This window comes from Pinus tabuliformis, chromosome 6, assembly GCF_031772625.1.
Source record: "Pinus tabuliformis cultivar Carrire ecotype Pingquan chromosome 6, CPIR1, whole genome shotgun sequence".
Classification (NCBI taxonomy): domain Eukaryota; kingdom Viridiplantae; phylum Streptophyta; class Pinopsida; order Pinales; family Pinaceae; genus Pinus; species Pinus tabuliformis.
Genome location: NC_142292.1, coordinates 820,367,304 through 820,388,906, shown reverse-complemented (window position 1 = coordinate 820,388,906; position 21,603 = coordinate 820,367,304). Strand labels below are relative to the sequence as shown.

At 39.9% G+C, this 21,603-nt stretch overlaps 1 protein-coding gene across 1 annotated transcript; it reads right to left on the bottom strand.

Moving 5' to 3' along the window:
- Positions 1 to 5,336: 5,336 nt before the first annotated feature.
- On the bottom strand, positions 5,337 to 6,920 carry LOC149261342 (uncharacterized protein At2g39795, mitochondrial-like). The gene is made up of 3 exons (XM_089422019.1): positions 6,579 to 6,920; positions 6,135 to 6,487; positions 5,337 to 5,870 (listed from the first exon to the last, which is right to left on the bottom strand). Exons 1-3 carry the CDS (start codon positions 6,840 to 6,842, stop codon positions 5,711 to 5,713), a joined length of 777 nt encoding a protein of 258 aa, XP_089278145.1. The 5' UTR covers positions 6,843 to 6,920; the 3' UTR covers positions 5,337 to 5,710.
- Positions 6,921 to 21,603: the final 14,683 nt, after the last annotated feature.

Here is a 21,603-nt window from a genome sequence, read left to right as displayed (position 1 = left end):
TGTCAAGGACCATCCACTCGAGCGCAAGGACAGAGAACACATCGGGATGCGGAGGAAGAGGACAACAGGAAGGGCAGGTAGAAGGACAGGGCAGGGAGGGAGAAAGCCCCGAAAGAAGACAGGTGTGGTTGCGAAGGGAAGGCAGAGAGGAAGGCATGGGAGCCAGCGAGAGAGCGGGCAGATTGATGCCAGCAAGTGGCAGGAATATAGAGAAGAACCCACGGCAGGAGCAGCCAAAGGCACGAGGGAGTTAATGAGGGACAGAGCTGGAAGTGACAGAGGGCCATCATTCCGAGGAGTAGGAATGAGGAAAAGGGCGGCGAGAAAATTAGGAGGACAGGTGGGAGGTGTGACGAAAGGCAGCAGGGACAGCGAGTTAAAACAAAAGGTAAGAGAGAAAGAAGATGGTTGCATGCAGAAAGAGAGAGCGAGGGTAAGAGCAGCGAAAGGTGGTGGACGCAGGACGAGGATGCAGGTCGGTGGATGCAACTGCGTCAACTCAAGTCGACGGTATGTATTCCTCCATTTCCTTAACATCAAAATTACAGTAATGCCAAATTCAATGGTACTAGGGAAAGAGACCTGGGAAAGTCAGGACTCAGAAAGAGTCAGAACCAGGGTCTCCTAGAACACTATCTAGGTCAGGAACGAGGATGAAAGGGAGAGAGAAGCAAAAGATAAAGAAACACCCTTGAAGAAAGTGCAGAGAGGGAAGGAGGGAGGCCAGGGAGAGAAGAGAGAACTTGGTAAGGAAGAAGGCAAAAGGAATATAACTCCGGCCAGGTGGCTCCTGAGGCACGGAGGGGATAATTTAGGTAGCTGGTATAGAGAGGAAACTACCCTGGAGGCCACAGTAGCTAAGACAAGGGACACCTGGGCCGCTGAGAAACCTAACTGGAATATCCAGAGTAAAACTGAGAGGATAACTAGGGGCTCAATTAGAGCGAAGACTTTCGAGAGGTGAATGAAAAAACCTCGTGCAGTTTAGAAGAAGGACATGGTCTCCCTTTGTAGACTCCCCGATAGGTCTTCTAAGGTAAACCATCTGAGTGAGGGTAAACGGGGAGAGATGAATCTGAGAGAAGAAGAATTGAGAGGCTGCAAAAAGCTAACCCAAGCACTGTCAAAGGGGAATCTTGGGGAAATGAAAAAAAAAACTCAAGCCGTCAAGACTTAAGCGAGAGACCAAACACGAAACACTTAAATACAAGACAGAATGGGAAGTATACCTTCAGACTACTGATACTTCTTATGGTATTGTTTTAGGTTTAATTATAATCTGCGTCCAGTATAGTGTGAAGGCAAGCAAGCACACAGAGGAAAGCGAATTGGGCGAAGAAAACTGCAACCGAGACAACGCAAGAATGGCGAGAGACGGAAAAAAAGTGGCTAAGAAGAGCAACAGAGGAGCAGGCAAAGTAGGGAAACAAACCGTCGAGGGGGTGGGAACCTCCAGCAGAGACCAACACAAGAGAGGCAGAAATACGGGACAGGAACATATAAAGACCCTTATCGATGCGTACATGGCAAGTAATCCACTCGAGGTCAAAGCGCAAATAGCAGGTTGGGAGAGAGAACTAAATGACAGTATCAACGACCAAGATATTTCCACAAAAGAATGGGAAGACATGGTACAAGACCCGGGAACACCCGCAACCGCCACACTCTATTCAGACAAACGATCCAGCGATACTGAGTCATGAAAAATGTAGTGGCCAGAGCCATGACTCCTAACAAAGAACAGGGAGTAAACAAAGAACAGGTGGCACAAGAGGAAACCAAAGTGTAAGAACCCAACAGAGCATATCTCCTCAGAGAGATAACAGCAATTCAGATTCAAACATATCGAAACAACCTAGCACTAAGCAAAATCGAGCAAAGTCTACAAAACATGGAGAGAAGTGATACGCTGGGATCCAGTGCTAAAGCCCCAACCCCCGTGGAGTCCTCAGACAAGGAGTAAAACAAGAGTTACAAATAAGTTTTTGTTTTCATACGGAGTAGCTTTTACTTTTCAAAGATGATATTCAGTATAGATAAAATAGACAATGTTGTAAGGATGATAGAAAAAGACTTATTTAAATTTTGGACAGCTTTTAACACTGACAGGTGGCCAACCTGGTTTCCTACGAGCAGGTTGAGTCCACCTGTTACTATTGGAAAAACTTGATTATGGTTAGCTAATATAAATAGAGAAAGTACTACCAAGTTTACAAACAAAAAAAAACTATTCAATTAATTAACTAATTAATTAATATGGTTAGTTGACAAATATAGTTATCACTGTGGATACTCCAAGACTAAACTCAAAACTAGTATAATATACTCCTTGACATTATTTTTTATTGTCTTTATATTTTCATGGTGGTTTTGGGGTGAGAAATTTTTCCTATGTTGTTTGTTCCCCCTAATAACTGTAATAGAGCTTCTATGATCCAATGTTCTCTGCAAGTCAAATGATTCAGGTAACCACCTGTTCAACTTTAAAATAACAAAAAAGACTCCAAATAACACTTCCTTTAGTTCAGTATCCATTAAAACTATAACATAATTACTAGGATCCAATATGCCTAAAAAATCAAATGAGATAAGAATAGTGCATTGGATTCCAAATTATATTAAAAATAACATCCTCATTCAACTCCTTTACAAAGAAAGACCAGATTTGAGAGTTACAAGAAAGACCAGATTCGAGATTCCATAGTTGTTCATGACATGCCTATTTAGCTCAGTATGCTTGTATGTTGCATCATTTTCATATTTGAAATTTACTTTCGAGAGTTCTACCATCTCTACTTTTCAATTTTGATATAAGAATAGTGCATTGGATTCCAAATTATATTAAAAATAACATCCCCATTCGACTTCTTTACAAAGAAACACGCCAGATTCGAGAGTTACAAGAATGGCACCAGATTCAAGATTCCATGGTTGTTGATGGCATGGCTATTTAGCTCAGTATGCTTGTATGTTGCATCATTTTCATGTTTGAAATTTACTTTCGAGAGTTCTACCATCTCTACTTTGCAATTTTCTTCTTCAATACTATTTTTCTTGGACATCTTATATTCACATTGTCGTTGTGCCTCTTTAAAACAAGAAAATGCAATGACTCTGCAACCCAGTGGCTCTGGTTGATATTTGTTTTTTGTTGAATTGGCAGGACATGGGGATTACAAAAATGAATTTTTTTTTCAGATTTATCTCATGGTTAACAAAAACCCCCGTTTTTACTTGAGTGGGATTACGACTCTCTAGAGGATGTCACTCGAAGGATTCCACTATAAAACTGCAGCAGGGTGGAGACACAAAACATGGTTCAACTGCGACAAAGCTCCACACAGTTATCAGTAAACCGCAAGCCCAAACCACAACAATATCTGAATTTGTTTTCGCATACCTCTACCTGATGTTAATGCAATCTATCAAATAACATTTGGAAAATATTAAACGGTGACAAACCTCCATACCTTAATCAATAAACCAGAAGCCCAAACTACGAAGTATGAGCTCTTTGGTAGACCTATAATGTGTGATATTAATGCAATCCATCAACATTTGAAAAAATTTATCAATTGTGACAAACCTCCACACCTTTACCAATAGACAACAGCTCAAACTACAGAGAAATCTAAGCTTTTTCGTAAACCTCTAATGTGCCCGATGTTAAAACTTAATACAATTGAAAAGTATCTAATAATAAACTAAAGCTAAGTTGTGGCATTCACTTGCTATGCCATATTGCTATGGGGCTGTAAGTAATTCGCATTTGTAACTTGCAATAACATTTGCTATGAGACAATTTTTTTGGGATCTAATACGCAAACTTTAAAGCTTCCTATTCAAATACTCATTGCCGAAAAATATTGTAGTTCCGGGCATGCTCTGTTTGTACGATACTTTTTGGTTAATAAAATCTATACATATTTCAGTCATATAAGTATAAACCTTTTTAATGAACTAGATGAATGCACACCTAAATCCAAATGGCAATTTTCTCATTCAGGTGCAAATTGAAATCCAAATGCCAATTTTCTCATTAATAACTGCACATTGAAATCGAAGTGTTGATTTCCCCACTTTTAAACATGAAATAAGTTTCTGCACCCCTTTCTAGGTTGCAAGAGTGCACAAGTACATTTCAGTTCAATCTACTGGAAAATTGGCACTTTTGCAGTTGTGACAATTAAATAGGTAAAATTGCCTTAATAGTTGCAGCGTTCATAGTGCAGATTCCCGAAAGAGGAACCATAAAGTCATATAAACGTTTCAGTAGAGAACCTCTGATATATTTCTGAAGGAAGAAGAAATTGTGCATATATGAGCATGATCAGTGCTCTGATCATTTTACTAGTCAGGAAGCTTAGATATTGATAAAATTACTCTCCTCATTGGTGTTGACTCTGATGATGAAGACTAAAACTGCTGAAAAAGATTGTCATTAAAACTCATCTTCCCTTGAAAGTTTTTCTCTTAAATAAGTGAATATGCTATGTAGGTTTCCTCCCATAGCCATTTATTCCTGATCTCCTCCTCATCGATTAACCATATATGAAAATGGAACCATCTGAGAAAAGCTTGACCCTCAAATTTCGATCTCTAAGATACCAGTCAAGCATATGGAATCTTTATATCTAAAGCATATATATCAAAACAGAATAATTCAGAGTCCAAACTCAACATCCTTCAATAAAAGCATTCAAATTAACAACTGCCTCAAAGTGGCCCAGTACGTTAACTTGGGCAGTTGAGTGTTGTGAATTACAAGTAAAAGATCGCAGAGTCAAGTCCCCAGGCTGCCTACCTTTGTCAATATTGTGGGCCTCACTTAATGTCCTTGCAAGGTTATAAGTTTAACTGCAACCAACTGATTTAAAGGTTAACAAGTATCATCCTCAAAATGAGGGAAAGTACCCGGTAGATTTCTCAAGATGTGCATGTCCTCAAAAACATTAATTACTTGAACTTTCACAATCTATCTGCATACTAAAATGAATAAGGATTTACAAGATAAGTAAGTGGAATTCAAAGAATATAAAAAATAAAACACTGTACTAAAATTGAAGAGAATGAGATTAACATGTTCACACAATATCACTTTATGAACACAAGATCCACAAGTTCACATTGCACAATGAATTGAACACGGATCCAGGACTAGCCTATTCATAAATCAAAAGTATAAAAACAGTGTAACAGATAATTCCTGACACAAGTTGAGAAATATTATCACACATAACACAAAATTTTATCTTCCAAAACATATTCAAACCCATTAACTAACAAAATCAATAGGAAAAACTATCGTTGGGCTCACATCCATGAATGCACGCACATAAAATAAAATTTTATGCAAACCAAAAAGGTTTAAAGGATACAAAACAAAGTGCTTACTAAATTATATGTTCTAACACAAAAATACATTCATCCGTGACAAATAACATTCAAAGTAGGCTACCATTCCCCATATAACATTTTTTCAAATGACCACCTCAGCAATAACATTATAACAGAGGACTGGAGAGTTGTCTAGAATAGTACATAGGAAGATAACACTAAAAAACCTAGTGTTCTCCCCCATTGCAGGCAACTGACCTCTGCCATTCTCCTCTGCACTCCAAGATCAGTCAATTTTGTTGACTGATGCACAATTATCCTTTCTTGTGGCTGATCCATAATAGCCTACCAAAACAGAGATATCAATTACGTTCTACTTTTCAATATATTCCTTAACAGTTTTCAACCAATTGATATTTTCCTTCCGTTCCTTGTTTATCACATATTCGCTCAGATAATTTGTTAGAACGGGCTTGATGCCTCGAACTTCCAGGTATTTTTGAAGGGCCTTCTGTAAACACTCATCCAAATCGCTACAACCGAATAAACATAAGATCCAATCAATAAACCGAATATTTATATATTTAAACCAACTCTCAAAAGCCTAAAGTTTCAAAGCTCTAAACCCCAAAACCCTGAAAACTCAAATCCTTCAAGCCAGAAGAGTTGAAAATCTAAGCCATTAAACCGGAAGAAATGTGATAGCCCGACCCCAAAGACCCTTTAAACCCTGAGAAGACTAAAATGATAGAAAAAAAATAAAAGCAAAAAGACAGATAAGGCATCATGATACTCACTTGAAGTCAGGTCCATCGTATGGAATTCGATCTCCTTCATCTGATGCCTTTTTCTGTGGATGTTTGAAGGCCATGGCATCGATTGAAACCTCTTTGGCATACCCAGTGCAAATAAACTCGAGGAAAGGACCTTCTCCTTTAGAAATAGTGACTGTTAGATAAACATGGGGTTCAACAGAAGCGATATCACTGTCCCTATCTTCTTCGTCCTCCTCCTCCTCCTCGTCACCCATGTCCCCTGGCATAACTTCAACTTTTATATCCTCATTACCATGTTTCTTCCGCAAAATAACCGCCTGATTGCCCAGTATGTCTTCGATCTCCCAGGGAATGGTGCCCGGGGGTTTAGGATCCTGTAAACGCATTCAGTACAAAGGAATTATGAGCATATGCAAAACTTCATAGCAAGATCATAAGCTCTTAGAAGTTTTGCTTTTACTTTACCTCGGTGGGAGGGTCCGATTCAAGCGCACACTGAATCTCGTCTTCGAGCATTTCCACTAGGTTTTCGTTCGATTTCGCACAGACTGCAATTGAAGTAGCCGCGCGACTGGAAACCCATGGTGTTCCCTTGATTGTTTCTTTCCTGCAACAGCTTTGAAATGCAGACCCAGTGGCCGAAACGATGAGCCTCTGATGCTTTAAGGCTCTGAAAGCCTTTGGTGCTAGAGAGGAGGCTGCCCTGCGGACAACATAAAACAGAGACATTACAAACACAAATATCTCCGGAACTAAAACCCTGTGTAGGGTTTAAGCGTCTGTAGCCTTTTATAGCCCTGCTCTAGAAATTTGCGTTTTAAGCATTGTAATTTTATAAATTAGGGTGAGCGAGAGTAAAAAATTTTGCATTAATTATTTAAATTACAAATTGAATTTTAAATATGCAGGTTTATTAACGAAATAGTTAATGGAAATTTGGGTGGAATTTCTATAAAATTTGGTGAAAATTTTAAGATTTTGGATGCCTCAGGGTTATTGATCTTATTTCCACTATCGATCAAACTTACATTTCAAAAAAAAATCAAAATATAAAATAATTATTTTTTTTTAATTTTTCTATTTTTTTATTTTTTATTTTAATTTGTCTACTCCTATATTGATACAAAAATATGGTTACAGAGAGGCAGAGGCCTCGAGAGTTCTAGCCCATGAGACGGCATGCTTACAAAAATCGCTTGAGTAACTAACCAGAAGACCTGCATTATGACTAGCTTTGAGACTTGATATAACTGGAAACTGTAACTGAAGACCGGACAGATTGAAAGGAACCAATCAAAACTTAGTGCAGCGCAGCCACTACAAGATCGGAATCTGACCCCTGAACATATTGAACCAAGACAGTGACCAAAACAACAGGAGAAAGCCGCCCACGCAGGGGAAACCGGCATTTCAAAAATTGAAATAAGACCATAAACTGAGAACTGAAAACATGAAGTGACTATATGTCCGGAAGGGCTTGAGCAGCTTCTTTCAGCAGATGAACAAAACCAGAAGGTGCACACCTGTTCAATCTTCATGCGAGGTTGGAGGCGATTCTTCAACAATGCGGCAACCGAATTGGTCTGGATCTTCAGACTCAGAGGGTTGGCCCTCTTTACTTGAAGGACCACCACCAGCAGGAGCGCTCGGGCCAGGGTCCTTTCTCTGAGCAGTCACATTCTGCAAGGAATCATTCTGGTTTTCCATCCTCGGTTCCAAAGGAGCCCCTAGACTGACAGCCCCCGAACCCACAGTATCCTCACACAACTCTACGGTGACCGACACAATGAAGGAGGAGTTGCCTAGAGTGCAAGGGAAGCGGAAGCGAGCTGCGTGAGAATTGGATTGATGAGAGCGCACTTCGGTGAGGAACTGCCCTCTTCCCCTGCCACGACCACTTCTGGTCACAGGGTATCTATCAAAGCAGAAATCTGAAGCCTCAGATGAAGGGTCTGAGGTTGTGGAAGAAGGTTGGCGAGAGACACGGCCTCGGGAGCTGCCTCTTCTGCAGCTCATCCTTGAGCGCATTCTGGGCATTGTGAGGTATGCTGGAAGTGCTGAACAAACAGCCGTGGAGGGGGCTGAAAGGGGGCGACAGAGGAAGCTACGAGGAGCTTCAACCTTGCTGAACCAGCATAAGCGCAAGGGAAGAGCATGAGTGAATAACAAGCAGAGCTTCATAGCCGATATACTAACATACTGGCGAGAGGGAGAGAGCTGCGTTAATGCAGCATTTAAGTCGATGGTCTGAGACATAAATTCTTTCCTCATACGATGCCGGCTGGCGAGTGTGATGAGCCACGCGCCCACCCTCCACGCCGCCTTCGTACTCCTCGCTTGACTATACACCTGCATCCGGGGAAAATAATTTTATTTTAAAAATTATTATAAATTTTTTATTACATGGTTAATTTTAATAAATTAATATATTTTTAGTAAAAAATTGTTGAATTATTATTTAAATAATTAAATGTTTAGAATAATAAATTTATTTTTTTAAACTATGATGAATTGTTGTCTAGGGGTGTAGTTCAATCGGTGACCAAAGTGATATGAAATAGTTTAAATTAAGAGATCTAAATTTCAATATCTTTAAAGAGGAGGACATGTCATAGGCCTCAGAAGTATAGTGGTAGTAGCCAGAATCTACCTTGTGTCAAGTTGTCAATTTCTTTGTTTACAAAAAGAAAACTATGGTTAATTGGTAATTTGTTGGAGTAAGATGGGTGACGTCCAAAACCAAACTTACTAATTGCCACTATAACACCATGAGTATATCAAATAGCTCGTAAGCTAGATATACCACAAATTTATGACTTAGAAAGAATCGAGATTCGACAAGGGTGGGGGAGCCTACTCTTTGATCCTTATCACAATAGGCCAAACATGGCCCCTATGGGATTTGAAACCTCGTGGAGGGGATAATATTATATGGTGCATAAGATGTACAATTATTTGTGAGAGGGTATTTTGATAATAAGTTTGTCTTTCAGATTAATCGCATTGTTAAAGCATTCTTGGATGAAAGTCATTTGTTCAAAACACCTTGCCTACAAAAACAACCTAGCTTTATTAAGGGTTGGTGTGGCTAATCAAAGTCGAATTAGTGATCAGCAGCGAGGGGCAGAGAGGCAGAGACAATGCCAAGAGACCAATGCAGAAGCGATGAGCGAAAGGCAACAGCCAGAGCAGGCCACGCAGAGCCTAGTAGAGACAGCACATAGGCTAGGGGGATTGCATCATCCACGCAGAGGGCTGCAGGAGTGATGCAGAGGGTCCCAAAGGCTGCGCAGTGCCTCAGAGGGCTGACGTAGAGAGGTTTGAGGCTAACGCAGAGCAGCGGGAGGTAGACGCAGAGGCTAGAAGGGCCAGTGCAGAGCTTCAAAGTCATTGGGGAGGGTTTCGTGGGACAGGTTTTTTGAATACCTGTTTCTGAATAGAGAGGTATCGATGTCGTGTATTTTTCTCTATCGGGTGAGCTAGTTAGGCACCCATTTATACTTAAGGAAACTCTGCATAATAATATACCCTCAAAGTAGTTGCACCAGTTTTCCTGCATTGGGTTTTTCTGGGGACATTTATCCAAAAATAACAATGTCACTTGTGTGTTTGTCTTCTTTTAGCTGTTGATCTGTAGATGTTGTGACCGTATTGTGTTATTTTGGTATTTACAAGTAAAAGAAATAAACCAACAGAATATAGATAAAATTTCTAATGGGTTAGACTTGAAAATTTCAACACGGTATCAAAGCGTGGTTGCATATCACATGAGAGTTGAAGGCATCAGTTAAACAGAGCATTTGCAGTAGATTCAGCTGTCCTGAGTGACAAAGCTGATCCTTGCAAAAAGCGACAGAGGAAGGGTTAACACAGAGGGATTGTGTCATCATTCCGGGCGAGAGAGAGACTAGTGCAGAGGCTGAGGAGGGCAGAAACAAGCTCACGCAGAGCCACGCAGAGGCCAGGAGGGCTGACGCAGTTGGTTGAGGGAGCTATGTCAGGATTGCGCAGAGCCAAGAGGCTCAATCCTTCAGTCACTGGGGCAAAGGAAGTTGTGGGCAGTTTGTGGGAGTGAAGCTAGTGGGTTATTGTGGTCAGAACAATACCTAACAGGGCAAAACCAAGGTAGAGGGAGTTGATGCCGAGGCAGATTTCTAGCCAAGGAATCTAGATCAGTGTTGTAGTTGCACAGACGATCGAAGAGGGGCAACTTGACGGTTGGCAGAAGGATTTCCAGGAGGGAAAGCAAGACTCGAAGGGAGTCTAGAAGAGAACTTCCAGACGGGAAGTAAAGAGACTCAATAGGAGTCAAACCGAGAACTTCCAGACGAGAAGTAGAGAGAGTCAGCAGGAGTTGAACCGAGAACTTCCAGGCGGGAAGTAGAGAGACTTGGAGAAGTCAACAGAGAAGAGCAAAGAGATGGTCGTGAATGGACTGAGGGATTAGGATAGGTTGGACAGAGCATCCAACTTTGTGGTCTGGAAGACCAAGATCTTGTCTATTCTACACTGACATTGCATCAAGGGCTTTGTCTTGAGAGTAATGGCTATCCCAGTTGACCCGGTAGCTAATGAGAGGTACAAAGAGGTAATGGTCAAGGCAAAATGCATCATCCTTGATGGGGTCAAGGATCATGTGGTCCAACATATTTCTGAGAAGGAAATGGAAAAGGAGATGTGGGACACCTTGAAGACGTTGTACCATCATACTTCCATGCAGAGGAAGATGCTCCTTGAGAATCAGCTAAGGTCATACCAAATGTAGAAGGTGGAGCATATAGATCACTTCCTCAACAGGTTGTAGGAGATTCAGGACCAACTTACTTCCATAGGGGCTACACCGGATCAGGAGTTGATGGTGAGGATCGCACTTAATGCAATCTCCAAGGAGTGGGAGATATTTGTCCAGAGCATATTGGGTAGGGCGAGTCTTCCAGATTGGGAAGAATTGTGGGCAGCTCTTCGCCAAGAGGAGATCAGACGGCTAACCAAGACGGGAAGTAGCAGCAAAGGAGTATGGATCAAGAAGGAAGAGGAAGAGGATGTAGCTTTGGAATCTGCAAGAAAGAAGGAGAAGAGGAAGAAGAAGGACCTCTCCAAGGTCAAGTGCTTCCACTGTGGGGAACTAGGTCATTATGTGAACCAATGTCCGAGGAAGAAGAGTAAGGGAGAGGCTTCTAACCCAAAGGCAACGCCAACTAAAGTGGAGAAACAAGTCGAGGAGGATGACAATTGTGCGATGAGTGCTCATGTGCCACTAGAGAAGAAGTGGGGAGACATCGTGTTGTAGTTAGGAGGACTACAGGTGATGAGGGACAGGATCCTTGAGGTACCCAAACTCTTGGATCATATTCTTGCTACCAGAGCCCCGAAGTGAGAAGTAGCAAGACTGATGGATGTGGGTAGAGATGGATGCGGATGAAGCGGCAGAGAGTGCTACAGTGCAGGAATTCTTAGGCAGCGTGAGGCTAGTGGGCTGCAACAGTGTGAGAGGCACGAGAGTGTTGCAACAGTGGCACAGAGAGGTGTGCAACGGGGCGAAATGCAGGGAGTTGTTGCAGCAGCGCAGAGTTCAGTAGAGGGAGCACTTGTTAGCGGCAGAGGGAGCTTCAATATTGGGAGTGTTTTTAGCCTGACAGGGATGTCAAAATTCGGGTGGATCAATTACTTACTTCTCAGTAACTAAGTTGCAGTGCAGTAGCAGTATGTAGTAGCACGATGTAGCATGATGAGAGGGGGATGCAGTGCAGATGCAGTGTTGGGAGTATGGACCAAAAACAGCACGGATGCAGAGGGAGCTGTCATACAGATGCAGCAGTGGTAGTGGCAGGGCCATGGGCAGCAGTACAGGATGCAGCAGTGCAGAGGATTTTGGGCAGGGAGGCCTAGCATCGGCATAGGTATCGGTGTCATATAATCAGAGTGTGATGCTCAATGAGGAGTATTACTAGAGCACAATCCTCGCTAAGAGGGATTGTTGATTTGGGGTAGCATCGGATGTGTTCTAGCCATGAAAATTGGTGGAGAGGTTAAAGCACATGAGATTTCCAAGACCCAAAAATTGTTTGGACAGATTGTACACGGTTTGGGAGATATTAAAATAATTAATATTTTTAATGGAGTGCCTAAGTCTAAACTTAGGAAAAATAAAATATTAATGGGTATTAATATAAAACTGGGTTAGAAGGTTCCAAAAGTCATAGATCAAGCCAAATCTAATCTTAGCTGTTGATTAGAGATTTAATCTCGGCCCTTGAAGGACCAACAAGAAAAGTATAAGAAGAGGCTTGAGGGTCAATTAGAGAACACACCAGAGTGATCGTCATTCGATTTGTTAGAGCGAGGTTGCTAAGAAAAGTTGAATCAGTGATCAGCAGCGAGGGGCAGTGAGTATTGGGCAGAGAGGTAGAGATAGTGCCAAGAGACCAGCACAGAAGCAATGAGTGAGAGGCAGCAGCCAGAGCAGGCCACGCAAAGACAATGCAGAGGCCAGAGGGATTGTGTCATCCAAAGGGTCCCAGAGGCTGCGCATTACCTCAGAGGGCTGACGTAGAGAGGTTTGAGGCTGAGCAGAACAACAGGAGGTTAATGCAGAGGCCAGAAGGGCCAGCGCGGAGCTTCAGAGTCATTGGAGAGGGTTTCGTGGGACATGTTTTATGAATACGTGTTTCCTAATAAAAAGGTATTGCTACCGTGTATTTTTCTTTTTCATGTGAGCCGGTTAGGCACCCAGTTGTACTCAAGGAAATACTACATAATAATATACCCTCAAAATAGTTGCACTAGTTTTCCTGCATTAGGTTTTTCTGGGGACATTTGTCCAAAAATAACGGTGTCACTTGTGTGTTTGTCTTCTTTTAGTTGTTGATCTGTAGATGTTGTGCCTTTATTGTGTTTATTTCAGTATTTACAAGTAGAAGAAATAAACCAACAGAATACAGATAAAATTTATAACGGGTTAGACTTAGAAATTTCAACATTTTCAAGCTCAGAATCCATGTCACTACCCAGAAACCCTTGTAACTTATAGAATCCATAAATTACATGACCACGAGACTTACAAATCAAAATCTGACTCCAGGACTAGGCCTTACCATCCTCAACCAGGACTGACACTCTTCCAAACACTTGGCATCAATGCAATCTATAGGAAGTGAATACAAGACAGAGCATAAATAACTGATAACTCATATGAAACTTGACAAGAAGGATCACCACTCAGTCCCTTAACTATTTTGACATCAATTAGGTCTTACATTCATTATCCTTTCAGTTACAAGTAAATACATGAAATAACCATGACTATAACCAGTCACATAACCATTCTTATAACCAACATTAAACCATGTAAATAACAATGAGATAACAGTTATTAAGGCCACATAAGAACAAGTACAAAAGTAAGAGAACTTAGCTTTTATTAAACATAAGCAAGAGCTGACTAGGTTTGAGACTTCCATGTACCACCTGACCGTAGACATGGTTGAACCAAATCTTTCTTTCAACCAGTCACCCCTGTGCCATATTCCAAGCATGAATGTGGGATCTCATGGATAAACCAATCCAAAAACAACCAAGGGAATCCAAAGGTTAAACCATCTCCACTCTCACCAAACCGTGATCTCACCAAAACCGGTACCGAGATCACAAAACCAAACCAGGCTTGGAATGCCTCCAGACTCCATCACTATCCTTGAGAAATTTTTGGTCTCCTTGTCTCTCAGGCCTTACCACAATCCACACCAGATCACTAGGCCCTAAACTTAGACTCCACCCTCAAGATTTACCATGTATCCCGCCAAAATCGGTCAAGGGATTCCTAGGCCTCTGGGAATTTTCCTTAGACCACCTCCGCCCCAGATTCTGAAACCATCTGGCAATTCCAAAGCTCGTTACCAAGAAAACAATCCCATCATACCATGGCTATCCGGAAAAAGGAAAGGTAAGGCTAAAAACCGCTGTCATAACTCGGAAAAGTCATGCCACCAACAACAAGAGAACCATATACTAGCATGCAAAGCCATGCATGTCAAAACCAACTAGGGAATCACACATGCAATATGTTATCTGCAAGTATTCCTGCTCAAGCTACTTGATCATGCTCTTCCTTGCTTGATCTTTCTTTTCCTTGTCCTTCCTTTGCTTGCTTTTCCCTTCCTTGCTCCAAAGTTAGAAAGCCGCAAGAAAACTCTAAGTGTCCAAGAGTGTGTGAGAGAGAGAATAATGAGAGAGCTCCAAAACTTAAATGATTAAAAGGCATGAATTGATTTGAGAAGCCTTTTTATCAATGAGGCCTTTTCTTCATTTTCCATTATTTTCCATCAATTTCCTCCTCACATGCAACATGTGACCTTTCACCTTCCTTTTCTCCTATTTTCCTTTATTTTCATAAATACATGTGCTAAAATACGTTTTTGTCTTTTTAATGTCTTAGCCATTGCCTTAGACAATTTCCCTTAGCCATAAACACATCCAGTGATGCCCACTAGGATATATTTGCCCAGCATTCAGCTTGGGATAAGTGTCCCTTAACCATGGTCTTATTTTGCCTTTATTAACTTTTACTACATGAACTTTTAACCAAGGGTTGTTACATTTCTCTAAATTAAAACAAGAGTTTGTGTTTATTGGATAAGATATCATTTAGAATCAATTTTACTAGACATAGTTCCAACTATGGCCTCTATAGAATATTAGCTTATTAGTTCCTACCTTGTTAGGGATTATAACACTTGCCTCAAGTCAAAGTGCATTGACTTCCAATTATTTTGCCAAGTTTATGCAAAATTAACCAAAGTTTTGAGAAAATGTTGAATATTATTATTTTCTCATAAATTCAAAAATATTTTTCTAATTTTTTGGAAATCATATTTCTTATTTTCCATTAGCTGAGCAAGCTTTGATGGGACATAATTCCCTTGGTGGAGGTGTTTTTCTTTCGGTATTTGTCAGTGCTTGACAATTCATTTTAAAATAAGAAAAGGTTATTTTTATGAGTGACCATTCCTTCGATGAGTGCTCTGACACTGACACTAACACTGACGTTATTATGCTACTGCTTTGTCCAATGAAGCCAAAACTAATGCAGTTGCAGGTCCTTTATGTAGGCAGGGAGGGGCTTGAACAAATCTCCATAAAGTTGAAACATTGTGCGAAATGTAGAGCTACAAAACTACCCAAAATTGGTTACAACTTTCGAGAATCATGATTAAGGAATTAATACTCATCATGTATTTACATATAATTTGAGAAAAACATTGGAAGGCACTAATTGATATAGATCACATAGTTACAAATAATTACATAAACACATTTGGAGAAGCTTATTGAATTGATATGGATCATGTCTTTACATACGATTATGAAGAAACATATGGCTGTAACAAAGAAATAGGAATTTGGCAAACCATACCAAAATAAATCCAAAGCTAAATACAATCCTAACATATATTGGGTTGAGTCCCTAATATTCATATCATTTAATGAATGCATAGAAGGAAACCATAGTTGTAGGGATCAATGTTTCATTGTGCAAAGCTTCCTTATGCATAGCTTTCATTGTGCAGAGCTTACAAAGAAAGCTTTAATTGTGCAGAGAAAACTTTTTCCACATAATGAAAGCTCCACACAGTGAAAGTCCCACACAAGGAGAGCTCCGCACAATGAAACATTGACTATAACCAAATCAAATTTAACTTTAAGTTTATGACCAAATCGAATTTTATTTAATAATAAATATTATCAATTTCTAAAAACAACAGGGACTTACGATATAATAAATTATTTCACTGAAGTTGAAAGCAATATCTTGTAATACATTAAACTATTGGTTTTATTTTTCAAAGTGTTGTGAAAAACTTCATATTTCATTTTGCAATAGTCAATGTTAAATTAGTCTTTATAATTAATTAAGTTATACACATGTACGTTTTTTTTTCTTCAAGCAAATAAGAATTTAAAAAACTCATGCTAGAGTCTGTATATACACATTCCCTCTACATATATAAAATGTTATCAAAGTTTTAAATATTTATTTAATAATTAAATATTTAACTTGTCAAAGTGCACGTTGAGAATTTACACATTGTTTTTGTGATCATAAGCTTGTGGTGCAAACGGAGAACATTGTGCGGAGCTTTCCTTATGCACAACTTAAAATGAAAGCTTTCATTGTGTGAAGGAAGCTTCCTTTGCACAATGAAGCATTTACTATAACCAAATCAAATTTGACTTCAACTTTATGACCAAATCAAAATTATTTAATAATAAATTTTATCAATTTCTAAAAACAACAAGAACTTATGATACAATAAATTATTTCCCTGAAGTTGAAAGTATTAGCACTTTGTAATTTTCCTAGGATGAGGAAGAAAACTACAAAGGTAACCACAAACCACTTTTAAAGCTAGGATCTAGCCCTTCCAGCTTCAGAGAGGGCTCTATATGTATGATTTAATTTTTGCTTTCAAGATTTTAGGCTAGATATCGAAGTTCTAGGTGGGTTTGTCAAAGCTTTGGTTGAAAAAATCTGGAAAAGTCCATTAGGTATGGAGTCATAAACTTTTGGGTAATCAATGACAAATTGATAGAGTAGTTGTAATAGGGAAGGGTAAGTAAACTCTTGGATCGTAAGATATTTATGGTGTGGCTAAGATGAAAAAGTAGGTGATCAATTAAATATAAACCATATTTAAATGAATTTTATATTTAATCTCGTGAAGAAAACATTAAGATTGTTTAAAACAAGCCAGAGCAAAGTACACTTAAGTAAATTCAACTCTCGATCTTCTTGCAACAAGGAGGGAAAACCATATGGAAACTGAGAAAAAAGAACAATTTAACATGAGAAAAACATCACCATTTGTTTGACACAAGAATCCTGGAACAAAACTACTTCTGTATTTCTGAAAATTGATTGTTTTGAGTACAATCCACAACCTACATCAATGTAGAGCTCTTTTCATCATACATAATCCAACCTTGTCTAATCTTATTACAAAATATTAATAACTTTGTCTTGAATAATTCAGACTTCAAATAAAATTCATTACAAAATAATATCTACTAAAAACATGTAGATATTTCTAAAATAGTACTAAGTAATAGAAAATCTGGACAAATTCGACTTTTTTGTTGAATATTTGAAGGAAATCTATTGCTGATTGTAGCTATTTTTTCGTCCCCTTTTGTTTGTCTTGTTGCCAAAATTGTAGGATTTTTGTTTGTGCTCCTTTGACCAACTCCAATAATTGGTCCCATCTCTCTTCACCTAGGATAAAAAAAAAATACCATGTTTCTGAATCTTTCATCTACCTTTGTGTATGTCTCAAAAGTTAGTTTATTCAAAAATAGATGATGAATTTCATGTTGAATAAAAAGATCATGTTGTAGGCCCTCCATGAAAGCTTCTCCATTGATAGTTCCTTTTGTCTTTGCAAATTTTGATGCATCTGCAACTATGTTGCATAATTGATCCTGATAATTTTCTAATGGAATCAATTTTCCATTAGAATTTCTTAGAGTTGGAAGTCCTTTCCCTTGCAACAAAGAAAACTTTCTGTCAAATCCATTGACCTATAGCTCCAATTCTTTGCACTTATTTTCTAGCTACAACATAAGATTTTTCTTTGTCAATACTCTCTTGACCTCCATTACTGTCACTGTCCTATCTTGAATATTGAGCTCTTTAAGCTCATATTTAGTCTTGGAGTTTAACATCCTTGTAATTTTCAGTGCTTCTGCTCGCCTATGCTCAATATCAACTTTAGTTTTTAGAATTGTTGCTAACTCTTTGTACCAGTTCTTCTTGTTCAAAAATAATTTGAATGGATGGCCACATTTATGTAACATTTGCATTGATATTGTGCCAAATGTTGTGTTTGGATTCTACCAACATTTGAATTAGGAGGGATTGGTCCTCATACTTTTGAATCTATTGAATTAGTTTGAAATTCATTTGTACCTTTGATAAGTATGCATTGTCTGCTTTGATCTTGTTCTCCTCCATCTTGGTGAGTGTTGTTGTCAACTTCTCCATTTCCTTATTTGTTAATGATAATTCTACCAAAGCGTGAGATAGCTTGTTTGAAGAATCTGAAGATGATGCTTATGTTGTTTGTTGTGTTGATGTACCTGCTGTTGATGTGCTTGCTACCTCTAATTGCTCTTTTTCCTTCAACAGTGTTTCTATGTCCTATTCCATTTTCTGGATTTGAACATTCTGTTCCACTATTATTTTGAACTATTTGTCTTTCTCCATTTCCAGACAGGTCACTTCCTTGACCTGAGGGTGTTTTATAGTTGGAAGCTTAAGTTGTTTCCCGAGGGTGTTGGCTTAAGGGGGCTTGACCCAGGTTCGTAGTTATTCACGCCAACCAACAAAACCCTAATTTATGGCCCTTTCGACAACAACTCGTGTAGTGCAGGCTACAGTCTCACCCGAAGCAGTATTGGGGGATGCTGGAACTAGGTTTCTACATTCATAGGCTTGTGTGATGGTTTCCTAAGGATCTTATAGCTTAGATCTACCTTCGTGCAAATCTAATCCTTCTGACTATCAACTACTACAACTCTATCAAAATGACCTTCAGATCTTCACGAAGGTACTTAATTGTACTTATCATGCAGAAAGATTACAGATCTACCAGTTTCGCATTGTAAATGTGTATTCTAAAGCCCTTATGGCCTAGATTTGTCGTCGTACAGATCCACCCCCTCTGGACAGCTAACTACAACAGATTTATCTAATGACTTCCCGATCTTCACGAAGGTGGTTAATTATACCTATTATGCATAAATATTACAGATCTACCCATTTCGCGCAAAAAATAAGCATTAATTCATATAAAACAAATCAGAGAGCAAGGTACATAAACTTAACAGAAGTAAATAGCAAGGCACAAATGCATCAGAATTGCTTCCAAAATAGTCTTTATTATGAATAAGCATTCAATTACAGACTTCTCCTCCCTGCGCACTCAGCTGCAAGGGCCTGTGCACTCAGCTTGTGGACTTACCAAGGTCTCCGCACACTCAGTTGCAGGAGCCTTCCCCTTTCACCTAAGTATAGGAAACAAACTTTTCTTGCCTTAGCACCTTGCCCTTACAATGATTCTTCACTTCAAGTTACTTTCTTAGACTCGCTATGACTCAACTATATATAGCATTTTCATTACAATACCATGGCCCGCGGACCATGGGCGAGTCTCAAAACCATCCTATCACCTACCCATACAAGGGACTAATGTCCCTTTGACTCTTACTTAGCTTCACGCTCCACTTCCACATTTCGTGGAGACTTTACATTCTTTAACAAAAACTATTACAAAAATTGACTTAACTGACAAAAATTGACCCCAGGGACCCCATCCCAATAGGCCCCCAACACAAATATGGTGACTCACCCTCGAGTCACTCAGTTGGCTTCTCCACTTTATTACGGAGGTCACTGAACTCTAGCTTCAATACTTCAAGGTCCGTTGTGCTCTGTACTGTGGCCTACTGCACTTCTTCGACCAACTTCTCTGTAGTTGGCCCCTCCATTGCGAGGCGCATGGTCCTTTGTGTCTGCTGGAAATTCTTCAGCTTCTCTTGGATAGCCAAAGTAATCTAGCTCACTTCCTCTGTCCATGGTTGAATCTAAGCCTTCAAAACTATTTCTTTGCGTTGCAACTCCTCAACCCATGCCTACAACAACTTCCCTTCTTGTAAGCGCGTGAAGCGCTGGACATGCGCCAAAGTGTGCACAGTCGCCCTGATCTCATCAACTTTCTTCTGTGCCTCTTTGATCTTTGTACCCAGTCGTTGTAGTTATAAGTCCTCTTGCAAAGTGGTCATAGCTCCATTGCATTTTCAAAGAGACCATTGCATCCCGATACTGCATTATCCAAAGTAGACATGTGTTCTCTGATGGTTGTGTCGCACTGCTCCCTGACCTCTGGCGGAGTAGTCATCTGCAGTTTCAATTGTAGTTCTGAGATCTTCATATAAAATTCAAAAGTAACTCTGCCTACGTCATCCTTAGACTGTCGCAATGCAGCAGCCAATTTCTGAATCTTTTCTGAAGCTACTGCATCCTCTAGAATGTATAGTTCTGGTATTGAATTACACGCTTGTGAAATTTTTTCTTTGAGGCTCTAGCTTTGCACTGCTAACTCTTCTTTTTCCTTAAGATCCTGAGCCTTTTCGGTGAATTTTTTCTCCTTGTTCATTTTGAATTCGCTAATTACCGATTGCGCGCGTTGTTCTCTGATCCGAAGCTCATTTGAGACCCCTTGATAAAGCACATGGAGGGTCTGAAGTGGCAGCACGACTAAATTCACACCCACGCCTTTAATCTTTCTAAGCTAGGCATTATCTTCCTTTGACTCTGCGCGTAATGTTCCTTCTAGAAAGGGAATGACTCTAAGGTCTAGAGTCCATTTTGTTTCCATTACACTCTAGCTTGCTTGTTGCAGGCTCACTTGAACCCCACTCGCTTGGCTCACGCTCACTTGCAGCCGACTTGTCTATATTTGCAGCTCATGCAGACCTTTCTACACGCTTTTGAGTGATTGTTGGAACTGTTACCACAGTTTTGTTGTTGTATCTCTGACCTTATCCCCATTTCATCAAGGTCCCCCTCTATGAGGACCATTGGGTCAATGTGCACTTGCTTGTCTGATTTGTACTTTTTCCTTGGTCCGGTAGTTGTCTCTTTTTGGCACTTTGACACCCTGAAGGGGGTGCTCTTCGCGTCACCCTCACCTCCTTCCTTCTCGGACCATTCTTGCTCTTCAATATGCTAGGAATTCGACTCCTCAACTTCTATTCTGGCCTCTTTTGCAGCACGCTTTTTTTCGGAAGCTGCCTTAGCGGCAGCTGCTTTAGAAACAATTTCTTTCTTCTTATGATCGGCTAATTCCTGCGCTGATGCTTGTGCTGCTTCTTTCCATTTTTGTTTAGCTTCCTGGAGTGCTAAGACTATCATGCTACCATGTAGTCATTGTGTAGGGGCAGGATCCCCTGTATACAACTTCAACCGACTTCCATTCACCTTTCCAGGGAACAATTCACCATTTAGCTTCACAAGCTTAACTGCGCTAGCAATTGTAATTTCCTTGATAATATACAAACCCAACCAGTGCATTTGGAACTTTCTAGGAAACTTTGTGAACTTACTATCATAGAGCAAAACCAAATTGCTCGCCTTGAAAGTGCGTAGCTTAATATGCCTAGCATGCCAGGCTTTCTCACGTTCCTTTTTGCACCTGCTGGTGAAATCCTGCAAGAATTCGATCTTCTTCCAACTCCATCAATTGCGCAATTCATTCCTCCAAGGTCTCTTGATCCGTTATCTTTGTCAAAGCCACAATGCGCAGGATTGGAAAAATATATTCCATGGGCATCATCGCCTCAATCCCATAGACCAACCTAAATGAAGTTTGGCTTGTCAACTTCTTTCACATCGTCCTATATTCCCATAGGACGATCAAGATGCATACATCCCAAT